Source organism: Lipophrys pholis, assembly GCF_963383615.2.
Source record: "Lipophrys pholis genome assembly, chromosome: 14".
Classification (NCBI taxonomy): Eukaryota; Metazoa; Chordata; class Actinopteri; order Blenniiformes; family Blenniidae; genus Lipophrys; species Lipophrys pholis.
In genome coordinates this window covers 12,953,527-12,972,371 of record NC_137633.1, presented here as the reverse complement: position 1 = coordinate 12,972,371, position 18,845 = coordinate 12,953,527, and the positions used below count along the sequence as shown (strand labels likewise).

The 18,845-nt window shown below is 41.6% G+C and overlaps 1 protein-coding gene across 1 annotated transcript; it reads left to right on the top strand.

Annotated features, from left to right (window-relative positions):
• The first annotated feature begins 12,271 nt into the window (after positions 1–12,271).
• Positions 12,272–17,139, top strand: col10a1a (collagen, type X, alpha 1a). Its single transcript, XM_080480005.1, has 3 exons — positions 12,272–12,378; positions 12,727–12,850; positions 14,659–17,139. The coding sequence occupies exons 2-3, from the start codon at positions 12,742–12,744 to the stop codon at positions 16,497–16,499; spliced, it is 1,950 nt and encodes a 649-aa protein (XP_080336131.1). The 5' UTR covers positions 12,272–12,378; positions 12,727–12,741; the 3' UTR covers positions 16,500–17,139.
• Positions 17,140–18,845: the final 1,706 nt, after the last annotated feature.

Here is an 18,845-nt window from a genome sequence, read left to right as displayed (position 1 = left end):
GCATTTCATCACGAGGCAGAAAAGCCCAAAATGTCTGCGGGTGCTCACTTTTGCTTTCATGCTCTTTGCACAGGCTGAAGGAAAAAGACTGATTTAAAGATGCAGAAGCTTACGTTAAGCTCCCGGTTGGCAGCTGATGTCAAGCTGGTGTAGACTGACAGGCTAGAGAGACGGGGCCAGCCTTTAACTGTTTTAAAAAAAAGAATTAAAAAAAAAAACTCCCCAGCTTATAATGTCAGGTTTTGGCACATTTCCGACCTTTAATTTGAAGAGGGTGTTTCAGAGTCATGAAACCGTGCTGAGATAATAGCGGGCGAAAGTATAGCTTACAGTGGCTGCATGCGTAGAGGCGGGGAATATAATTAGCTTAATTTCAATGAAGCAAACCACTTGTCTGCGAGGTATAGACAAGATCAAAATCAAACTCAACAGAGGCGCTTCACGCCGTGTGTAAAGTGAAAGCGAAGGGCTTTGGAACACAAAAGTGATCTCGTTTTAAATTTCCAATCCTTAATTTCCAGTGGGGAAAAAGCAAATGTATACCGTTGACACTGGCATAACAACAGACAAATACAATCCTGTCATAAGAGACGCGGTTTGATGCCTGATTACAGACGTTTCGAATTGGCGGGTAATCTCTTGTAAACTATGACCTCAGCTTTGGGTCAAACTCCTGCCAACACAAGTTGTATAGAACATATTTAATACTTGTATTCTGTCTATGTAAGCAGCGTGAAGAAAACTGCATTAGACTCAAAGAGATTTGTATTTCTGCTCATTTCTGCGACGCGTTTTAGTTTCTTTGTTTTGGTTAATGATCAATCACACATTCTTTTTGCCATATTATTATTGATTTCTTTTCACCTTATTATTATTTATTTTTGCTTGCTTGAAAGTACCTGCAACAGCCACAAGATTAGATACACCTGTTAAACGACTTGTCGCTACAGCACACTGCATTCAGGCATGTAGTGTAGACATGCTCAAGACACCAACACCGCAACATAATGAAGGAAGAAACTGTGATTTAAATGACTTTGAATGCAGCAACAAGCGGATTGTTGGTGCCAGACTGGCTGCTCTAAGTATTTCACAAACTGCTGGTGTTTTTTCATACACATCCATTACTGGACTTACAGACTTCGGTTTGACAATGCCTTGTTGATGGCAGATCAAACGGTTTCAAAAATGACTGCAATGCCGCAGTGACTAAAATAATCACGTTTCAAGACAAATAAAGCAGGAGGCCGTCTCTGAATGAATGGCATGCAAATCTTAACGGCAGACCAGCTACTACAGAAGAGGACCAAAATCAGTGATCCTGTTTTCAACTCCGTGCAGGACACCGAGGAATCACAACACACAGGCTTGATCGTGTGGAAAATAGAAGATTGGTGTGAATCTTAGTGGGATTTCTACGGCAGGAGACAGGTGGTTGGGTCAGATGGTGATTTAAGCTACATTAAATCATGGATCCATCCTGTCTTGTATAAAATGTTCGGGCTGCTGGTGGTGTGTGTGTCTGAAAAATGTTTCTGAAAAAATTGGAGGCGGGGCAGCAAAAGCCTTGTTTGCACAATGTATTGTCCAGCACCTACCACGACTACGATGTTGTGATGTTGTCTCATGTCGATGCACAACGCAGCCAGAGTCACCATAAAGAATGTCTATGAAGCGAGTAGAGTTACCCAACAGAGAGTTTTAAAATCAAATAGTCTGTAGGAACTATGAGCTCTGATCTGAACAATAGCAAACAGCAAATGGAATCTGTGAAGGAGTTTCTTTGAATGTGTGAACAATAGGAAATGAGCCCGTCTGCCAAATTTGTTTTCTGATGAATGTCATGTGAAACTCAAACAAGTTTTCTGTGCTTTAACCCAAATTTCCCCTGGTGTTTGTATATTGTTATTGGAATGTTTGTGTGACAATTGCAAAGAACAAATTTGGTGTGTCTGTAACTATTGGCAAGTTGTTGTAACAGAGTGAGACAGAGGCTTTACGTCAGGCCTCTCTAATCGAAGTCTCAGTCTGGTGTGCTTTAAATGTCTTCATTTGATTTTAATAAAGCGCTTGCGATCAGGATTTCTATATAGCTTGATGATGATATATTCATTAGAGTCAGGCATGATGGAGCAAAGAGACATGCAGTATGCAATACACATGAAATCTGATTGTACAACTGCGTCTTAGTGACTAATGGCTCTAAAAAGATCTTTCTGTTCGCTGCTAATAAAGCTGTCCAACCAATCCAATGGGATTTTAACAAGGCATTAGATTACTTTGACTTCCAAAATGGATTCTTTTTTGTAAAAGGTGCTATTTAAATAGAAACTTCACTGACAAGAACCATCTATCTCGATGAATAAGGATGAATGGGGATACTGGGTATGTGTTCATTATTCACACTGAGACTACTCTGGGCCTACAGACACCGAGAGTGAATGACTGATGGCAGTGTTCATTCACCCAAGCATTTTATATTCATGCTTGATCCTGAATACAATCACAGGGAGCTGAAGAGTATCCCATCAACAGGTTAGCAGCTTCGGTGGAAAACAGTCCATCTCAACAGAGAGAGAGAGACAAGCCATCCACACTGACATCCACATCTCCAGCCAGCTTAGAGTCGATCATGTTTTTCCATTGTTGGAGGAAGGAAAACCACATGAAGCATCCAGACAGAAAGGCTGGCAAGTTTGTCGCCAGTGTCTTTATTGCCGTGAGACAACAGTGCTAACCATTGCAACACAGTGCCGATGTTGATCACTTCGCTTTTTATCAAACACTTTGTTATACTTGTGACTTACTTAGATGAGGATTGCATTTTGTGACAAGTTCATGCAGAAAACTCGATCTTTTGACATAATTCATTACCTTTGCCAATGAAGGTTGTGTTTTTGTCCTCATTTATGTATTTATTTATTTATTTAGTTTGTTTGTATAATATGTATGTAGTTTACCACCCTTTCGCAAAAACTACTCACCCGAATTGACAGGCTAGTTAGCATCGGAATGAGCTAATGGCTAACATGCTCGCGATGCTAACTCAATTCCGCAAACAAATGTGGCGTTGGCGAAGGTATGCGCTCTATTGAGTGCATGTTCTAGTTTAAAAAAATTTCATTCGGCTTGAAGAAAATAAAGAAGCTTATTTAAACAGAGAACCAGATGGAATTTGAATAAAATGTACATTTTTTATTTACTGCTACAACGAAAAGCGGCCACAGATGGGTGCTGTGGCCAGCTAAAGCTGGTTTAGCTCTCTGAATGAGTGGCACACAGCGGCACAGTCTGCTGAGAGTTTCCATTCAAGGGAAAACATGTTTGATCAAATGTTCTCTCCCGTCATTAGACAGCCACTTGAGAAAGCTGCTGCCATTTAAATGCGACTGCAATAGTTTCCAGACACAGTCCACCTGTCTGCCTGGCACAAGATGGTACACAAGGAGCAGCTACGACCGCAGCCTCATTCAACCACAAGCTGTTGCAATCTGACCAGAAAGTGACTAGACCAATGTAAACAGTGCCACAGGAAAAGGGCACCAGTATTAGCACTGTAATTCACTCTTCCTTCACCACAGGACCTCAGACTTCCACATTTGGAGATTTTGTTTGAAATACAGGACTGTAAATAGATGAGAAAAATACCAATTGGAAAGCCTTTAAAGGCTTTAGCCGAGTTAGCAGTTCACCTTATGCCATCTAGGCTCCACTGTCCAGCGACGAACTGCTATAGCGAGAGACATATACTTACAGGTTTTAGATATGCCTTTAACGCAAAACCCATAACCTTGGAAAATGGTATTTACAGTCACTGCGTTATCCAGGGAAAAAGGAGATTTGGTGGAGGAATTATAGAAGAGATTAACATAGGCTCTTTGTCGGGAAAGAAGGTCAGAGACCCAAAATAGTCATCAGGCCTGTCCTAGAAAGATCTTCCAGCAAGCTGTCATTGCAGTTAAACCTATACATGCAGCAATTGAGGTGGAAGAGCTCTGTGAAGTGACATTATAATTATTTTGTTAAGAGGAAGGGAAAGTTTTACATGTGGATCAGGCTGGTTAACAGGTCTACAGTCGCGGTCACTTAGGACAGCTGCAGCGTGCCTAAATTATAGAGCACAGTGAGTCACACTCTTTCTGTGTTGGCGCGGCCCAGGATGGGACGAGCCCTCACGGTAAAACAGGCTCTCCACAGCAAAAACTGTTGCCTCATCAAAATAACAAAGTCTTTGTTCTGCTTTGGCAGACCACCGGGAAGCATTTGTTGTTTCTGTCATTACACGTTGATTGTCTCTGAGAGTAGATTTCATTCTGTGATGTCATTTTTTTGAAATCATGAAGACCTCCCAAGATGATCATTTATAAAACAGAAATCCCTATGTCACACTTTCTTATGACACTTAAATCTTACTCACACTCTTAAAAACATTTAGTCAGTGAGTGGTGCATGAAAATAATGAAAAACAACAGACTTCCACATGTGCACATTTGTTATACATCATCAAATGCTCTGAAGTTACCTGCTAAAAACCTGGCTTTTAACAGCTCATTTAATATAAACGCAGCTCTAATAGCTCTTGTGAACATGTGCCAAACCATGACTTTTCTTTGTTTAAAAAAAAAAAAGCGTAAAAAAATGTAATTGCTTTTAATTTCAAAGCATCGTGCCAAACTGCAAACACAAAGTCACTGTGTCCCACACATTTCAGAGAAAGTATCCATCAAACAGAACACTCAATTTTAGCACAAGCCTTTTTACACTTTGACGGTAGATTTGTTTTGTCTGCACGTCAGGGACAGTCTCAGATCAAACGTGGTTGAGCAGGTTTAATGCCCTATGGTTTGCCCTATAATAGGCCATCAAAAGAAAACACGACAGGCAAAAAAAGTACCTCGAACCCATGCTGTGTCAGACAGCGTCCCATTTCCACAATGGAAGGATTTGGACAAACTCCCACGACACAAATGTTTTGCACTCAGGATCCACCTTTGGCTCGTCTCTTCAAAATATTGAGCAAATATGAAGTCTGGTCCTGTCAACCCTTTAAACAAACACAACCAGAAGCCAACTACCACCAAACAAACCAAATGGAATGAAAGTTCAGTTAGCGTTATTCCGGGATGTTTATGGATTACCAAGAAGAAACTCCACAACATCTGCAACTCGCTGCACGTCTGAACGATTGTTTACCGAGTAATAAGTGAACATTTTGACCTGCTTTTATGTCAAAGCTGTAGACACCTTGGCCACATCTGAGCTCAACGGAGACGCGACAACATGTTTCATATTTCTTTAATACTATAATTCTGCAGAGCTTATTGTAGATTTCAGTCATTATTTGGTTTCCTACAGATTAAGTACTTTCTGTTTTTTTTGGTTTAAAAACCAGCATAACTCAAACCAGCAGGCATGCTGACTCATGGCATCTACAAGACGAACACTGAACTGGGAACTAAAATGAACAGTTTACAAGCATCAGTTTGTATTTCTAAGCAGGCTGCAATCCAAAGTGTTTCCTTTGAAATGCAAGAGTCATAAATTCTGAATCTGTGTTTATTCTGTTCTCAATGAGTCAAGCATTTTATAGACGCTGAAATAGCCTCTGCAGAGCTCAACAGCTGACGAGGATGTTGATAAATGAGAATGCATTGTCAGTGTTAAGAAAACTCAAGGAGAAGAATTATTCTTGACATAATTTTGGATGTCCTGCATTTCCCCAGTAAGACCCTGAGAAAAAACAATAAAATGTTACAAGTGATTTCATACATTTATTAGGTGTTCTAGTAAAAACAATAAGGAAGGGGGGTTGTTTTAGATTTGATTTATATTTTCAATACTGAATGTGGAGTACACGCCTTCAAACGTTTAAGCCAATGAAACGCTGGCTGCTCATCCATTTCTATTGCACGCAGGATTAGAAGAAGGGCCTTGAATGCAGGATAAGCCATCAGACATTTGACACCATTTTTCAGGGGAAACAAAAAAGGAATTCTTTCCTGAAAATACTATTTTGAAAATACCGCAACATAATATCTTCTGAGGGCCAAAGGTATTGTAATGGTCAGCACACTCATCTTACCGCAATGCTGCAGGCCGGTTGTTTCCTGGCTGAGTTTGCATGTTGGACCAGTTCTTTTAGTAAGATGGCTTTCAGAGAGCTGGTTGTGAGGTTTGATTCTAAAATTGGATGTAGGTGTAATATATTGGGTGTGGATGGATGGATGGATGGATGGATGGATGGAATTTTCCAGGTTGAGAGAGAAAATGTGTTTTTTTTCTAAAGGAAAAAGAAGAAATCAATGTGTTTATTGGATTTTAGGAATACACACAAGTTCACTGACTGTTCACTTGCAGTCCAGAAAAACCTTGCAAACCACAATGCCAGTTCCAAACTTATGAAACAGGACTCTACATCATTACTGCCTCTATGTTGTTAGTAAAGAGCAGACAGGATGATCATGTTTGTGTACATTTTATATAATGTGGAACCGTTCCCACCTCCACACAGTTGGGGCTACTGTTTCAGCCTCCGGTCAGAATATCAACCCACACACTGTCCATCAGCCAGCAAAACAAACCTCTGAACCGCACCGGATCGAGACGACCTCGGCATTGTTTTGGTCGTCCTGAATGTTAAACTTCAACTGACTTTCTGTGGTCATGTCTTTATATATGAATGTCACAAGCAAAGATATGTGAACAGTGTGGGCAATAAAGAACAGCTTAACTCCAGGTCTTTTTTAGAGACAGACATGGCTGTATCTGAATATAGTGCGCCGAAACAAGCCTGGTCTTGACTCTCCACAAGTCATTATGGCGCAGCGCTAACTACCTGCTCCAGCGAGAGAGGTGACATTGTGTTGTGTAAACATTGTTTCCTAGTTGTCACCCTGCGTGGCACAGAAAGTGTCATTCCCCGACACACATTCCTGCTGCGGTGTGTGTTTAAGTCAAATGTAATTATAATTAAGTGACATGTGCTCTTGCTCCTCCTGTCTTTCGCAAACACCTCTTCACACGTTACCAGGTTTTATGTTTTGGGCTGACGCTGTCTCATACAGACAGTGAAAAGCTAAAGTTTTCACATCTAGATGTAGCGGATTAGTCATTATCCTTAAATACAGGACTCTGCCACCCATGCATTAGTGTCAAGAATCCCATTAGTGTGTTGTTGTTGTTTTTTATTTCGCTTTGACATGTTTAAGTGATCCCACAACACAAATGAGATCCTGCTCGGAGACTGTCATTTTCTTTTTTTCCCGTTTTCTTTACTTCAAAGAGCTTTGACAAGACAAGAAGATGAAGAGCAGATACTTCTGATATCTAAAAGACATGAAAAGATTATAGATTCCCACAAGGACACATCAGGAGAGAATAAATATCTTTTTGTCTTCTTTTGACCTTTTTACCTTTGCGGTGCCTTGTGCGCCTCATAAACTGTCTGGCTGAGTTTCCAGCTGAAGCAGGTCTTAAAAGTCTGATTTCCTCCCTCGAACAAAGCTGAGTCAGAACTTTCCAGAAATAACCTTAAAGCAGCTTCAACTACGGAAACAGAAACAATCAAATCAGATAAAGGAGCACTTGACTCGGTTGACTGACAATGAGTCCTCACTTTCTAACGTGAGCAGCAGCAGCTTCATTGTGCAGACTGACGATAACATCGCAGCAAAAGTCCAACTTGTCTGCCTAATTACACAGCAAATATTCTGGGCGTACACAACACAACACCACTGAAGTCAAAAAATGTGAAGTGGGCATATAATGGTTGGGGGAAGGATCTCATGTCAGCACGCTATTTTACAGCCATCCAGCTTCATGCACTCACACCCGGGAGTTCCTGAAGGACACTGTTACTTTCTCATCCATCCCACCAGATTTCCTGTCCTCCCAGACATCAGTGCTCTTCTTTAAGGCTCCCACCGCCTCTGTTTCTCAGTTACTTTTACACTTCTGGCTCAGTTTGGGTCCAAATTAGTTTTCAGGACCTGTAATTTCCCCACCAATCATTCACGAGGGCCCCCGTCAAGTCTGCCATTCATAAAGTTTAAAGTAGTTCTTAGTGGTCCATGGAGTTTATTGAAACATTAAATTTGAATCCCAGCAGTGATGGTGTATCTTTAGCTTTTGCCTAACTCACGTGCTCGGTTGGGTCCCTTTACATCAACCAGCCAATTATGTTCTTTCTGTTGGGTGTGGGTTGCGCCTCGGTCAGCATGGCGAGGAAACCAGAAACATCAATTCTTGGACAGCGGAGTGAACAAAAACAGAGAAAATGCAAAAACCTTTCTTTTCAACACTGTTATCATTGCGGACTACAACCAGTAACATCCCTGGCATTGCCAGTAACTCTGTTCAGCCGTGCTCTCTGGGGAATTCAGTGAAATCCACTGGCTGTTGTTAGATACAGCTGAAGGCCTGAAACACAAGCAGGATCTCACAGTGCCAGCGCCTGTCTTCTCTGAAGGGTCAAACTGAGACACTTTGCCCTGTCATGGGTTCCCATGCTTGTTTTTTTTTTTGTTTTTTTTTTTTAAATCTTTCTCTCTCAGTCTATTTCTGCATTGCTGCTGCGTTACGGTTCTCAAGGAACACTGTTGGATCACACACAAGTTAGTAAACAGATGATTTATTCAGTGCTCAAAGTGCTTTTATATTCAGTTCAGTTCACCCATCTACCCATCTGTCTTATATACCCAGTTTATCCAACTTGGGTCACATGGCGAGAGCTGCTTGCAGCTGGAAAGACTTCATACTCACTGAACAAGGTACCAGTCATATTCAGTATGTATTGTAAACTCAGCACAGAACAACCCTTGAGAACGGGTTTGATCTGGTAATCTTTTGGCTTTAAAGATAAAGTTCTGTAAAACAACGGAACCTTTATTACGGTAACAAATATGTCAATAACAAATGTCACATTAAGTCTTGAGCGTGTGTGAGGGGGACCCAGGTTGCAGCAGGATGAGCATGAGGAGTAAAAAAAAGAAAAAAGTCAAGTCAAAGTAATGTAACTACTTAAAAGGTTATATAATCTATGACAACTCATCAATAAATTACACAACAGTGGTTACAAATACAACATTTTGTCCAGCAGCACAAAATGTGTCACTTGCTCTACATCAGACAAAATCTCTGGGGTAATTTTCTAGTGGAATCATTACAGCCTCACAACATTCTGCTCGTTTGACTTTACAAAGTGTGAATCAGTATTGACTTGAGTTTTTTACTGTAGAACAACCGTCAGTTATAATGAAAATCCTTAGGAAGTTGTTTTTTTTTTCATTGCCTCAGCATGAATTGTGTCACAAAGCTTGAATAAAACACATGTAAACACACAAGTACACAGGTTTTATTGAAGATGCGAATTTACTTGGATATTTGGAAATCCACAATGAAAGTGTAGTATTATACTTAAGTGCACTACTTTCGTAATGTAAATGTACCATTACATAAAAGAACAATCACACAAACTAGATAGAAACATCCAGTTTTATTGAAATACAAGCCATTGAGGCTTTATTTGAACTCAGTGACTTTGGGTGTGTTTTTTCATTATTCTCTCACTTCTCTAAATTCAGTAAACCCATTTAATGTCATGTATCTGTTGTATGAAGTGACATGAAACTCCAACATGTGCGTATTTTACAGAGAAAACAATATAAGGGCAAGGCGACGTCACTTTGAAAGCTGTTAACCTAATTCTTAATGGTTATTACAATGAAGCCTGCCAACCACATCAAGCTGCTGCGGCAGTGTAATGAGCAGAGCAGAGAGAGCTCAGCCATCCACTTTCACAGTCTTCAATTCTGCCACTATAAGCACAGGGACACCGAGTTCCTCTCAAATGAGTGCAGTGGCGTGTTTAGAAAATGAAAAAAAATATACTGCAAAGTTATAAACAACATCCAAATTACACTGTTAATTCAAGTGTTCCTCAAGCCAAAGTATACTCTGTCTCCAAGGCTCAGTGTGTCTCTGTCTCTTTGCAGGCTCACATGCAGATGCAGGTTGTTGGGGAGGGTTTTTTTCCCGCATAAAGAGATGAATCATTGTTCTCAGGACATCGTACTAAAAAAAGGAGAACCTCTTTTTCGGCGGTTTAGACGTGTTTGAAAAGCATAAATAAACCAAAATGATCTGAACCTATAAACATGTAGAATCCTGACTCCACCCTCCATTGCTCTGTCATTTCATCTAAATCGGACTAAAGCCCTGGCCTCCTCTCAGGGCACCGGCATAAAGAGATTTCAAAATGATATAGTACACCTAAATAAAACTATCAAAACTGGTCGCAAACTGGTGTGGCATTCACCAGTAATTTATTCAAAATAGATTAAATTACTGGTCAATGCAGCTGCAATATAAACATACGTTTCCACAGCTGATGAAAGAAGCGCAAACATGAGCCATCAGAATGAAAATTTGAACTTTTTTGATATCAGCTTGCACATGTCCGGATTGCATGATATGTGACTTTATCTGAGCCTGTCCAAAGGCCCGGGTGCCCGCACGCCAATTTTGGTGACAGACAGAATTTGAAACATTTGAAAATGAAGCACACAAATTACATTAGGTTTTATTTGATGAGAAGAGTGATGTTAAACAATGCTTGCCAGATATGATTGAGTGTTATAACTCAGAGAAGGTGCCACTTTGGAAAATTGCAGATAATTTGGTCTAATTTACAAAAAAAGGCTTCAAACAAGCCGTGCTGTTGAATCTTTAATTATACCCCGATGAAAGACGCTTGTCACAGTCACGTGCAGTATAGACGCCCGGTATAGAAACCTGGTCAAGCCCTCAGTCATACTGTTCATCATAATTTCTGCAAATATACGCATGCTGTCAGCAGTATGTATCTACAATATAAGGACACAGGAAGAAGATGTGCCATAAATGGTTGTGTGTTCGCAGAGTTTTTTGGGATGGGATACAAACTACCCTACACATCGTTTATGGCTACTTGTGCATTTGAGAACATGTGATTATTTGGGTGTATGCATTTCCTATGTGGCTGGGTTGAAATTGAGAAATTACAGTTGGAAGATCTCAAAGTAAGCAAGGCAAGGTGGAGGGTGAACGTGAGGGAGGATAATACTGGTGGATAGCGCTGATTGAGGAAATACAACATCATGACAGAAACCGACTTTAATTGTAGGAATAGGCCTGAAACCTCTGATGATGTATATGCACCGAGGAGGCCAAAAATAACAAGTGACCACAGGGGCATGGCTCCTCTGCTGCAAACACCTCGTTCAAAGATGAGGTGTTGTGCATCAGTAAAACCTGCCCCCTGGTGTCCTAACATGAGCATTGCACGTGATGGCTAGCACACAGCACTGCATTCACATGGCTGCAGAGAAACAAGACTAAATGTCTTTTCCAGTGACTCCCTACATAGCTTAAATTGGCTGTTCGGAGGGTGAAACACTTAGAAAAATACGCACTTCATGAAAAAATGTTCATCCTGAAATAGATTGTGCAATCAAGGCAGCTTTGTCCTCCATGAACAACAATAACACACCAACCAAATAATACCCAGGAAATGTACCAGTCCAAATATACATTGAACTATAAACGTATGGAAAGCCATTAAAGCCGGAATTTACATGAGGAATAAACCTGATTATTTGATTTCAGCCTGAGTCAAAAATGTCCTGTACCATCCATCCATGTCAAACTATCCCCACCATTTCCCTTGTTTATCATAGCGGTGGTGGAGGAGCCCAGACAGACAGTAAAGGTAAAGGAAGTTTCTTCCAGGCGACTGGACGAGATGTAAATTTGGAGATGAACTGTACATCCTCAATGCAAGCATTATGAAGCATCCCAGGTGCCAGTACAGATCTGTCTGTCTACCTCTTTTTTAATAGATCTGCTTCAACTATTTTCAGACATTTCCATGTTTTAAAAGAGCATCTTCAAATATGAGTGCTTCCTTAGCCATATTTTCTTTCAAATATAGCTGGAAAAGAAACTGTACACATACAAGTGTAACAAGGCTGAAAGCAAGAGTATTTGACTATGCATTTATTTATGTATTTTCTTTGAACATGATTGTGTTGTAGTTCAGGAGACTGAAATAAGTGATAATCATGTGTCTGGATATTCAAGACATGGAGGCACCCTGATGTGACATGCCTGCTTTGGGCAGATCTGTCTGTTAATTACAGCTTGGCTCTGAAGAGGGAGGTACTTGCGTGGTGGGGGCATTTCTTTTTTCAAGTGATGCAAGGGGTAGATATAGTATAAATACCCACATCATTGTACTGGAGGGCAGCATATCCTCAGTTGTGCTCATACCCTAAGGATATACAGCAGCGCCAAGGACTCACTGGTGCTGAAGAGATTTGCTTTCCCTCTCATTGGATGCTGGTATGTGTGACTTCTTTTCTGTTTTCAACAGTTCGATTGCAGGAGGACTTTAGACAACATCCAGGCTCTGTGCAGGCCTTTAGTCATTCAGATGGCTGGATGGGGAAAGCGTGTGAGACTCAGGATGGCTTCCAGTTAAATGCATGCTCTGAAATATCCAGCATTGCTCTGATTTGGAGAAAAAAAAATGTTTTAACTTAAATGTATTTTATTTATCTTGTACAAACTTTCTGCAAAACAAAAAAGGCAGAAAGCTTGCACTTTGCTGGGAAAGTTAAGAAAATCTTATAACACTAGAAGGAAAAGCATTGGAAGCTGGTTATAAAGAGTGACTTCTTTCCCCTGCAGGTCTGACCTTGAAAGATGGACCTACGAGTAGCAAGCATCCTCCTCCTGGTGGTGGCCTCCGCAGCTGCCCATGGAAAGGGGTACGTGGTGAAGAAGGTGGTGCCCTACAACGTGAAGAGCCACGGTAAGAAAGCACAGCTTCATACCCACTGACTTTATCTACCTTACCTTTGAATTCAAACCCTGAGTATCTTTGTTGTGGAGACCTACAAGCAGCCAGATAGGAGCTGGTTGCAGCTGCACTTTACTATAAAAACTGAACTCCACCTTGCTTCGCAGTTTGTGTTCTCATTGGCTGCAGCAGCTTGCATGACTCTCCAATCACACACCACATTTAGATGTGAGGCAGGAATAACGCCACAAATTCATTTAGAACACAGTTTAGATCTAACAATATTCAACTTCAGTGCATCTTTTCACTGTATATAGTAGATTTATTTTTTTTAAAGATTTAAGCCATTAAAGTAAAGAAAAGACTGACAGTTGCAACATCTTTCAGTTTATTGTCATTACTGTGAGGGATTTCTGTTTTAATTCTAGCATAATGTTGGGTGCAATTTAAGGTTTAACTACTTTTTGTGCATAATTCTTTCTGGTACACAAAATCTCTTGTTGAATAAGCTGTTCTTGGGAACTTTATTTTCTTGACGTGCCCTGGTGTACTTCATCTAAAATCCAGCAGTCACAGCTACAGCTCTATTCAAGGCATTCGGAGGATCAACTCCAAAAGATATGTTCTTATATTCAATCTATTTTTAGCTCCAAGTGCTACCTGTTCATTTTCTATCCCTTATGTTCAGTTTAAAAACATGTTAAGTTAGTTTTTTTCTTCTAAAAGTCAGTTTTAAGGACATAAATAAGTACATAGTCCTATAAAATAAATTAAAAGAATAAATTATGGTTTGGTCTTCATTCTTCAGTGCCGCTTCGATTCACATCGGCATACACCTATTTTTATTTGAGAAAGTTGCTCTCAGTGGATTATTTTAGTTTGACACTGATAATTAGAGTCCAGTCACCCAGCAGTGCGGTTTGTTTGGGTGTGCCTGCTTGACACAGAAGTAGAAACATCTGTTTGGCTTTATCCAAACTAAGTGGGAGTTAGTCAAGGAGTGAGCCTTTTACACTCAAACACATGTGACCACATGAAGGCAGCAAATAAAAGTATGAAGTCCCTCTGATTTGGACCTACTCTTTTACAATCAAGTCACATCTCTTAAAAAATGCTTATTAAAAACTATTATTAAATGCAACAAGCTATATGCAAAATCCTGCATTCTTCTGTTTTGTGTATGTTGCAAATTCATGTATAACGATTTAAAAAAAAACAAATGCAAAAAGTGCCCAATTTCCAAAGATAATTTCAGACAGTTGTTTCCTATTTAAACGTGGAGCCTGCATCAGTAACGGATCATAAACCCGAGACCTCTTCCCCCTCTATGGGACCGATCAGCTTAAAGTTCAAGCTGTTTTTTAACTTGATTCTGACAAAAATGAATGAAAACAACTTCAAATGAATCATTCACTCACTGAAAATTGCCTATCCTCTGACATTTGTTTTGCAGAGCGGCCATGTTGCTGCTCTGCAAAACAAGACACACCCCAAGTCACTGACAATCAAATGACATGCAATCTGAAAACTGGGCTGGACTTTTCCTTTTCCTTTTTCCACACACGTGACTTATATAGGATATAATGACAAGTGGAAGCTTGACCAGGTATATCATGTATTCTCAGGTATAAAATAGGTCGAGAAACACTCTAGTGCAAAACTGAAGGATTTATCTTGGACATACACATAATATCTGTTACACCTTTAATGTGTTTTCTCATGATGATGTATAACATCAGTAACATCTGACAGCAGTAAACACTATCAGTGTGTCTTTGGCTTCATGCTGTTCATAATGCTCATTCTCTCATTCGTTGCAGTGGTGTCAGTAGCAGGTGAGCCTGGACCCCCAGGTGAGCCTGGCCCTGAGGGACCTGCTGGCCCTCCTGGTGAGCCTGGTCAGGATGGCGTTGGTCTCCCTGGACCCCAGGGACCTCCTGGATCTCCAGGAAGCCCTGGCCGTTCCATCGCTGGAAAGCCTGGATCTCCAGGTGGACCTGGCAAACCTGGCAGCCACGGACAACCTGGTGAGAAGGGAGATTCCGGAGCCCCCGGCCTTCAGGGACCCAGGGGAGCTCCCGGAGCTTCTGGAAGCCCCGGACCCGCTGGTCTCTCCGCTACTGGCAAGCCTGGACCTTCAGGTCTTCCTGGAGCAATGGGGCCTAGAGGAGAGTCTGGTCTGAAAGGACATCCAGGTATCCCCGGACTGCCAGGCGCTAAGGGTGATAGAGGGGTGGGAGCTCCCGGACCTCAGGGTGAGACAGGACCCGAAGGAGCTATGGGTTCACCTGGACAGCCAGGTGAGGCTGGAGTTGGAAAGCCAGGAAGAACAGGTGCACCAGGTGAGCCAGGCAAGTCAGGTACTCCAGGTAGAGATGGTGCCACTGGCCCCATGGGACCTCAGGGACCCAAGGGACACACTGGTGCCCCAGGTGTAGGACTTTCAGGTAAACCAGGTGAGAATGGTGCCCCAGGTCTGCCCGGTTCAGTTGGTCCTAAAGGCCATCAGGGACCTGCTGGAGCAACCGGTGCCCCAGGAGTTCCCGGATATGGAAAACCAGGTGCAAATGGCGAGAAGGGAGAGAGAGGATCTACAGGTAGCCCAGGTGCCCTCGGTGCAAAGGGAGAGCAAGGTCCTACAGGTTATACTGGTGCTACTGGTGCAACTGGCCCCATTGGGCCTGTTGGCCCTCAGGGTGAAAGAGGTTTCACAGGTGAGCCTGGTGCTTTTGGCCCAAAAGGTGACACAGGTGCAACTGGAGCTCAGGGATCTAAGGGAAACAAGGGAGATCAGGGAGTGCAGGGTTTCCCCGGTAAGCAGGGTTATCCAGGTGCAGCTGGTCCTCCTGGACCCAGAGGTGCCACTGGAGCCACAGGTGATAAAGGTCACGTAGGTGCTCCTGGTACCCCAGGTGCTCCAGGTATCCCTGGCCCTGCTGGGCCAAAAGGTCATCCCGGCCGTGCTGGTGAGTCAGGTGCCTCAGGATCTGACGGTGCTCCAGGTCCCAGAGGACCCTCTGGTCCCCAAGGTCCCGCTGGTGCTGCTGGTCTGAAGGGACACCCAGGTCTTCCTGGTGCTCCTGGCCCTGCTGGTCTGGCTGCTAAGGGTGTTCCCGGGCCTCAGGGTCCTCCTGGTCTTCCCGGTGACAACGGAGCTGATGGAGAGGCTGGCCCAGCTGGACCTCCTGGTGCCCCTGGCCCACCTGGTGAGGTTGTGTTTGAGAAGGGAATGGGAATTGGAATGAGCGAGGTCATGGTCAAGTCCCCCATGTCTGCTTTCACTGCATCTCTGGCCACCCCCTACCCTGCTGCTGGCAGCCCAATTAAGTTTGACCAGATTGTGTACAATGCTGAGAGTCACTACGACCCCGAGACTGGCATCTTCACCTGCCAGGTCCCCGGAGTCTATTACTTCTCCTACAGCATCCATGTCAATGGAGCTAATGCCCTGGTGGCTCTGTACAAGAATGGCCAGCCTGTTATGTTCACTTATGATGAGTACAACAAAGGCTTCCTGGACCAGATGTCTGGTAGCGCTGTCCTCTTGCTTGACGAGCAGGACACCGTCTACGTTCAGATCCCCGACGATGAGGCCAATGGTGTCTTCGCCGCCGAGAATGTCCACTGCTCCTTCTCCGGTTTCCTCATTGCTTCAACGTGATACGTTGATGCAGTAATTCCCAAAAAGCCAACCAAACTAAATTTGCAATCTATTTCTCAAAGTAGACTCCCTGTTCAATTTTCTCAACCCAACAGACAGGCAGTTCACCCTTCTTTGAGGAATAGACGCATCTCGACTTGAAAACCGCGAGAATAAGGTGCTTAAGAAGAAGGAAAACTAATTTATGATAACAAGTGATCAGGGATGGGGAAGCAATCCACAAAGTTGCCAGTGAGGTTTTGTAATGGATACAGCATGTGAAATTGAGGTGTTGTTATTGTGTTGTGTCCTAACTTTCATTTCCACTTTATACTGATTTCCGCTGGTGACTCTTAAATGTTTGTCTGTTTTTGTTTGTTTTGTTCAACATTGGTTTGTTTTGTTTTTTTGTTTGTTTTTTTGTTTGGGGGACCAATAATCTTATTAAAAGTACACCAAATACTTTTCTGTGCAACATTTTGTAACTAAATGTGACTTGAATATATTGTGAAATGGTAATGGTCAAATTGACCGTTATAAAGAAATAAGTCACCAGAATACTGTCATGCAAATTCAAACTGTTCAACAGCAACATTGTTATATCCCTGGAAATGCATTATGTCATGTAAAACATAATGACCAAAATAAATGTTTTACCTAATATTCTGTGTATGTCTAGTTGTTTGAATGCTTTCTCATACATCACTTAGATTTTTATATAAAACACTACATTTTCAATACATCGAAACATGCAACAGATTGAATTAGATATCATCTAAATCAATCTGTTGCATGAAAAGTGGTCATTTAGACTCAACCTAAGATCTCAACCTCTCCATACTCTCCTACTCATGGTAACATGACAAACATTAAAACGTGATGTAAGCAAATTCAGAAAAGGTGAAAATGTTAAATATGTTATTGTATCCATGAGAATAAGCTGTGCAGTCACATTATACGATTTTAGGCAATTAGTTTCTATTCTTGGCAAGATTGTTTCACATTTCAACCTATAGAAATTTAATTATACTCGTATAAGAAAATTACAACATCTGTATTGTGCTCATACAAAATAACTGCTAATTATTCCAACTTTTGTTGGCTGGTGCCTGCCTAAAATTGTGTCTAGTGTTACATAGTGTTACATATCCCCACCATGCATTATCACATACAGCGAGGGCTCCACAAGTATGCAATAAGACATATTATTGTTAAGTATTGCACTCATGACATGACTTGCAATCAATAAACACACTCTTAAAGTACAAGATATGTGGTCTGTGATTTGTTCTTCCAAAAAACAGTGCTGTTTGACCAGAGGCAATTGCACCATGTTTGTTGTACTTTCCGTTTTGTTCTATTTCTATGATATGCACACCTGCAGTTTTCACGAGCAGCAGATCACGTTGACAATTGTGTTTTATGCTTCATGATAAATTATTGAATTGAAATAAGCTGCATTGTCAACAGAGTCGAGCTCCGTCCAGTTAATATGTTGAGTACAAAAGCATAATGCATAGAAACATAATTTAAGGCAGTTCAGTCAGGCTTTTGCGATATGTAAATTGCAAGATGATAATAAATTTCTGATACATCATGCAGGGGTAAAAATCAGGGCACTCCAAGAGCAGGTTGCTGATCCATCACATGGCAAACATATTTTGTCTGATATGTATGGAATAGCAAAGAAAGGAAGACAAAAAAGTAAGAACGTCAAAAACAAGAATGGCCCCAGGTTTGAGTCTTGGTGGGGCTCAGCAGCCTCTCTATGGGTAAATTGTATGTTCATCCCTGTACACACGTGCATTTTTTTCTCCGTCCACTCTGGTTTCCTCCCGCAGTCTAAAAACACACATTTGAGGTTAACTGGTAACTGCAAATTACTGCCAGGTGTGTATGTGTGTATGTTTACCCAGAGATAGACTGCAGACCTGTCCATCACAGCTGCCTTAAGATGGGATCCAGCGCCCTGTGAGCCAGGACTGGATTATGGACCATTATAGAAAATGTATGGATGGATGCTTTTGAACTCAAACTAACTTTTCACAATGTACTGTGTATGTACAAACCCTCAAATCTGATATACTGCACACAAAGTAGTTTCTAACATTGCAATTAAGCCTAACTTAATTGAGATTCTATATTTTACAAATGCAAAAATACCTACATGTATAGAATGGAACCTTTGAATTAGTGTAAGACAAATAACTATTAACTTAATTAAGTTTTTCAGCTTTTTCTTCAATATTGGATCATGTCAGCATAGTGTGCGTGTGTGCGTGCGTGCAGATTATTTAGCTCTACCACTGGAAGCTGAGGTGAAAGAGAATCATAAAATATGATTCATTCCCCACATGATGGCAACCG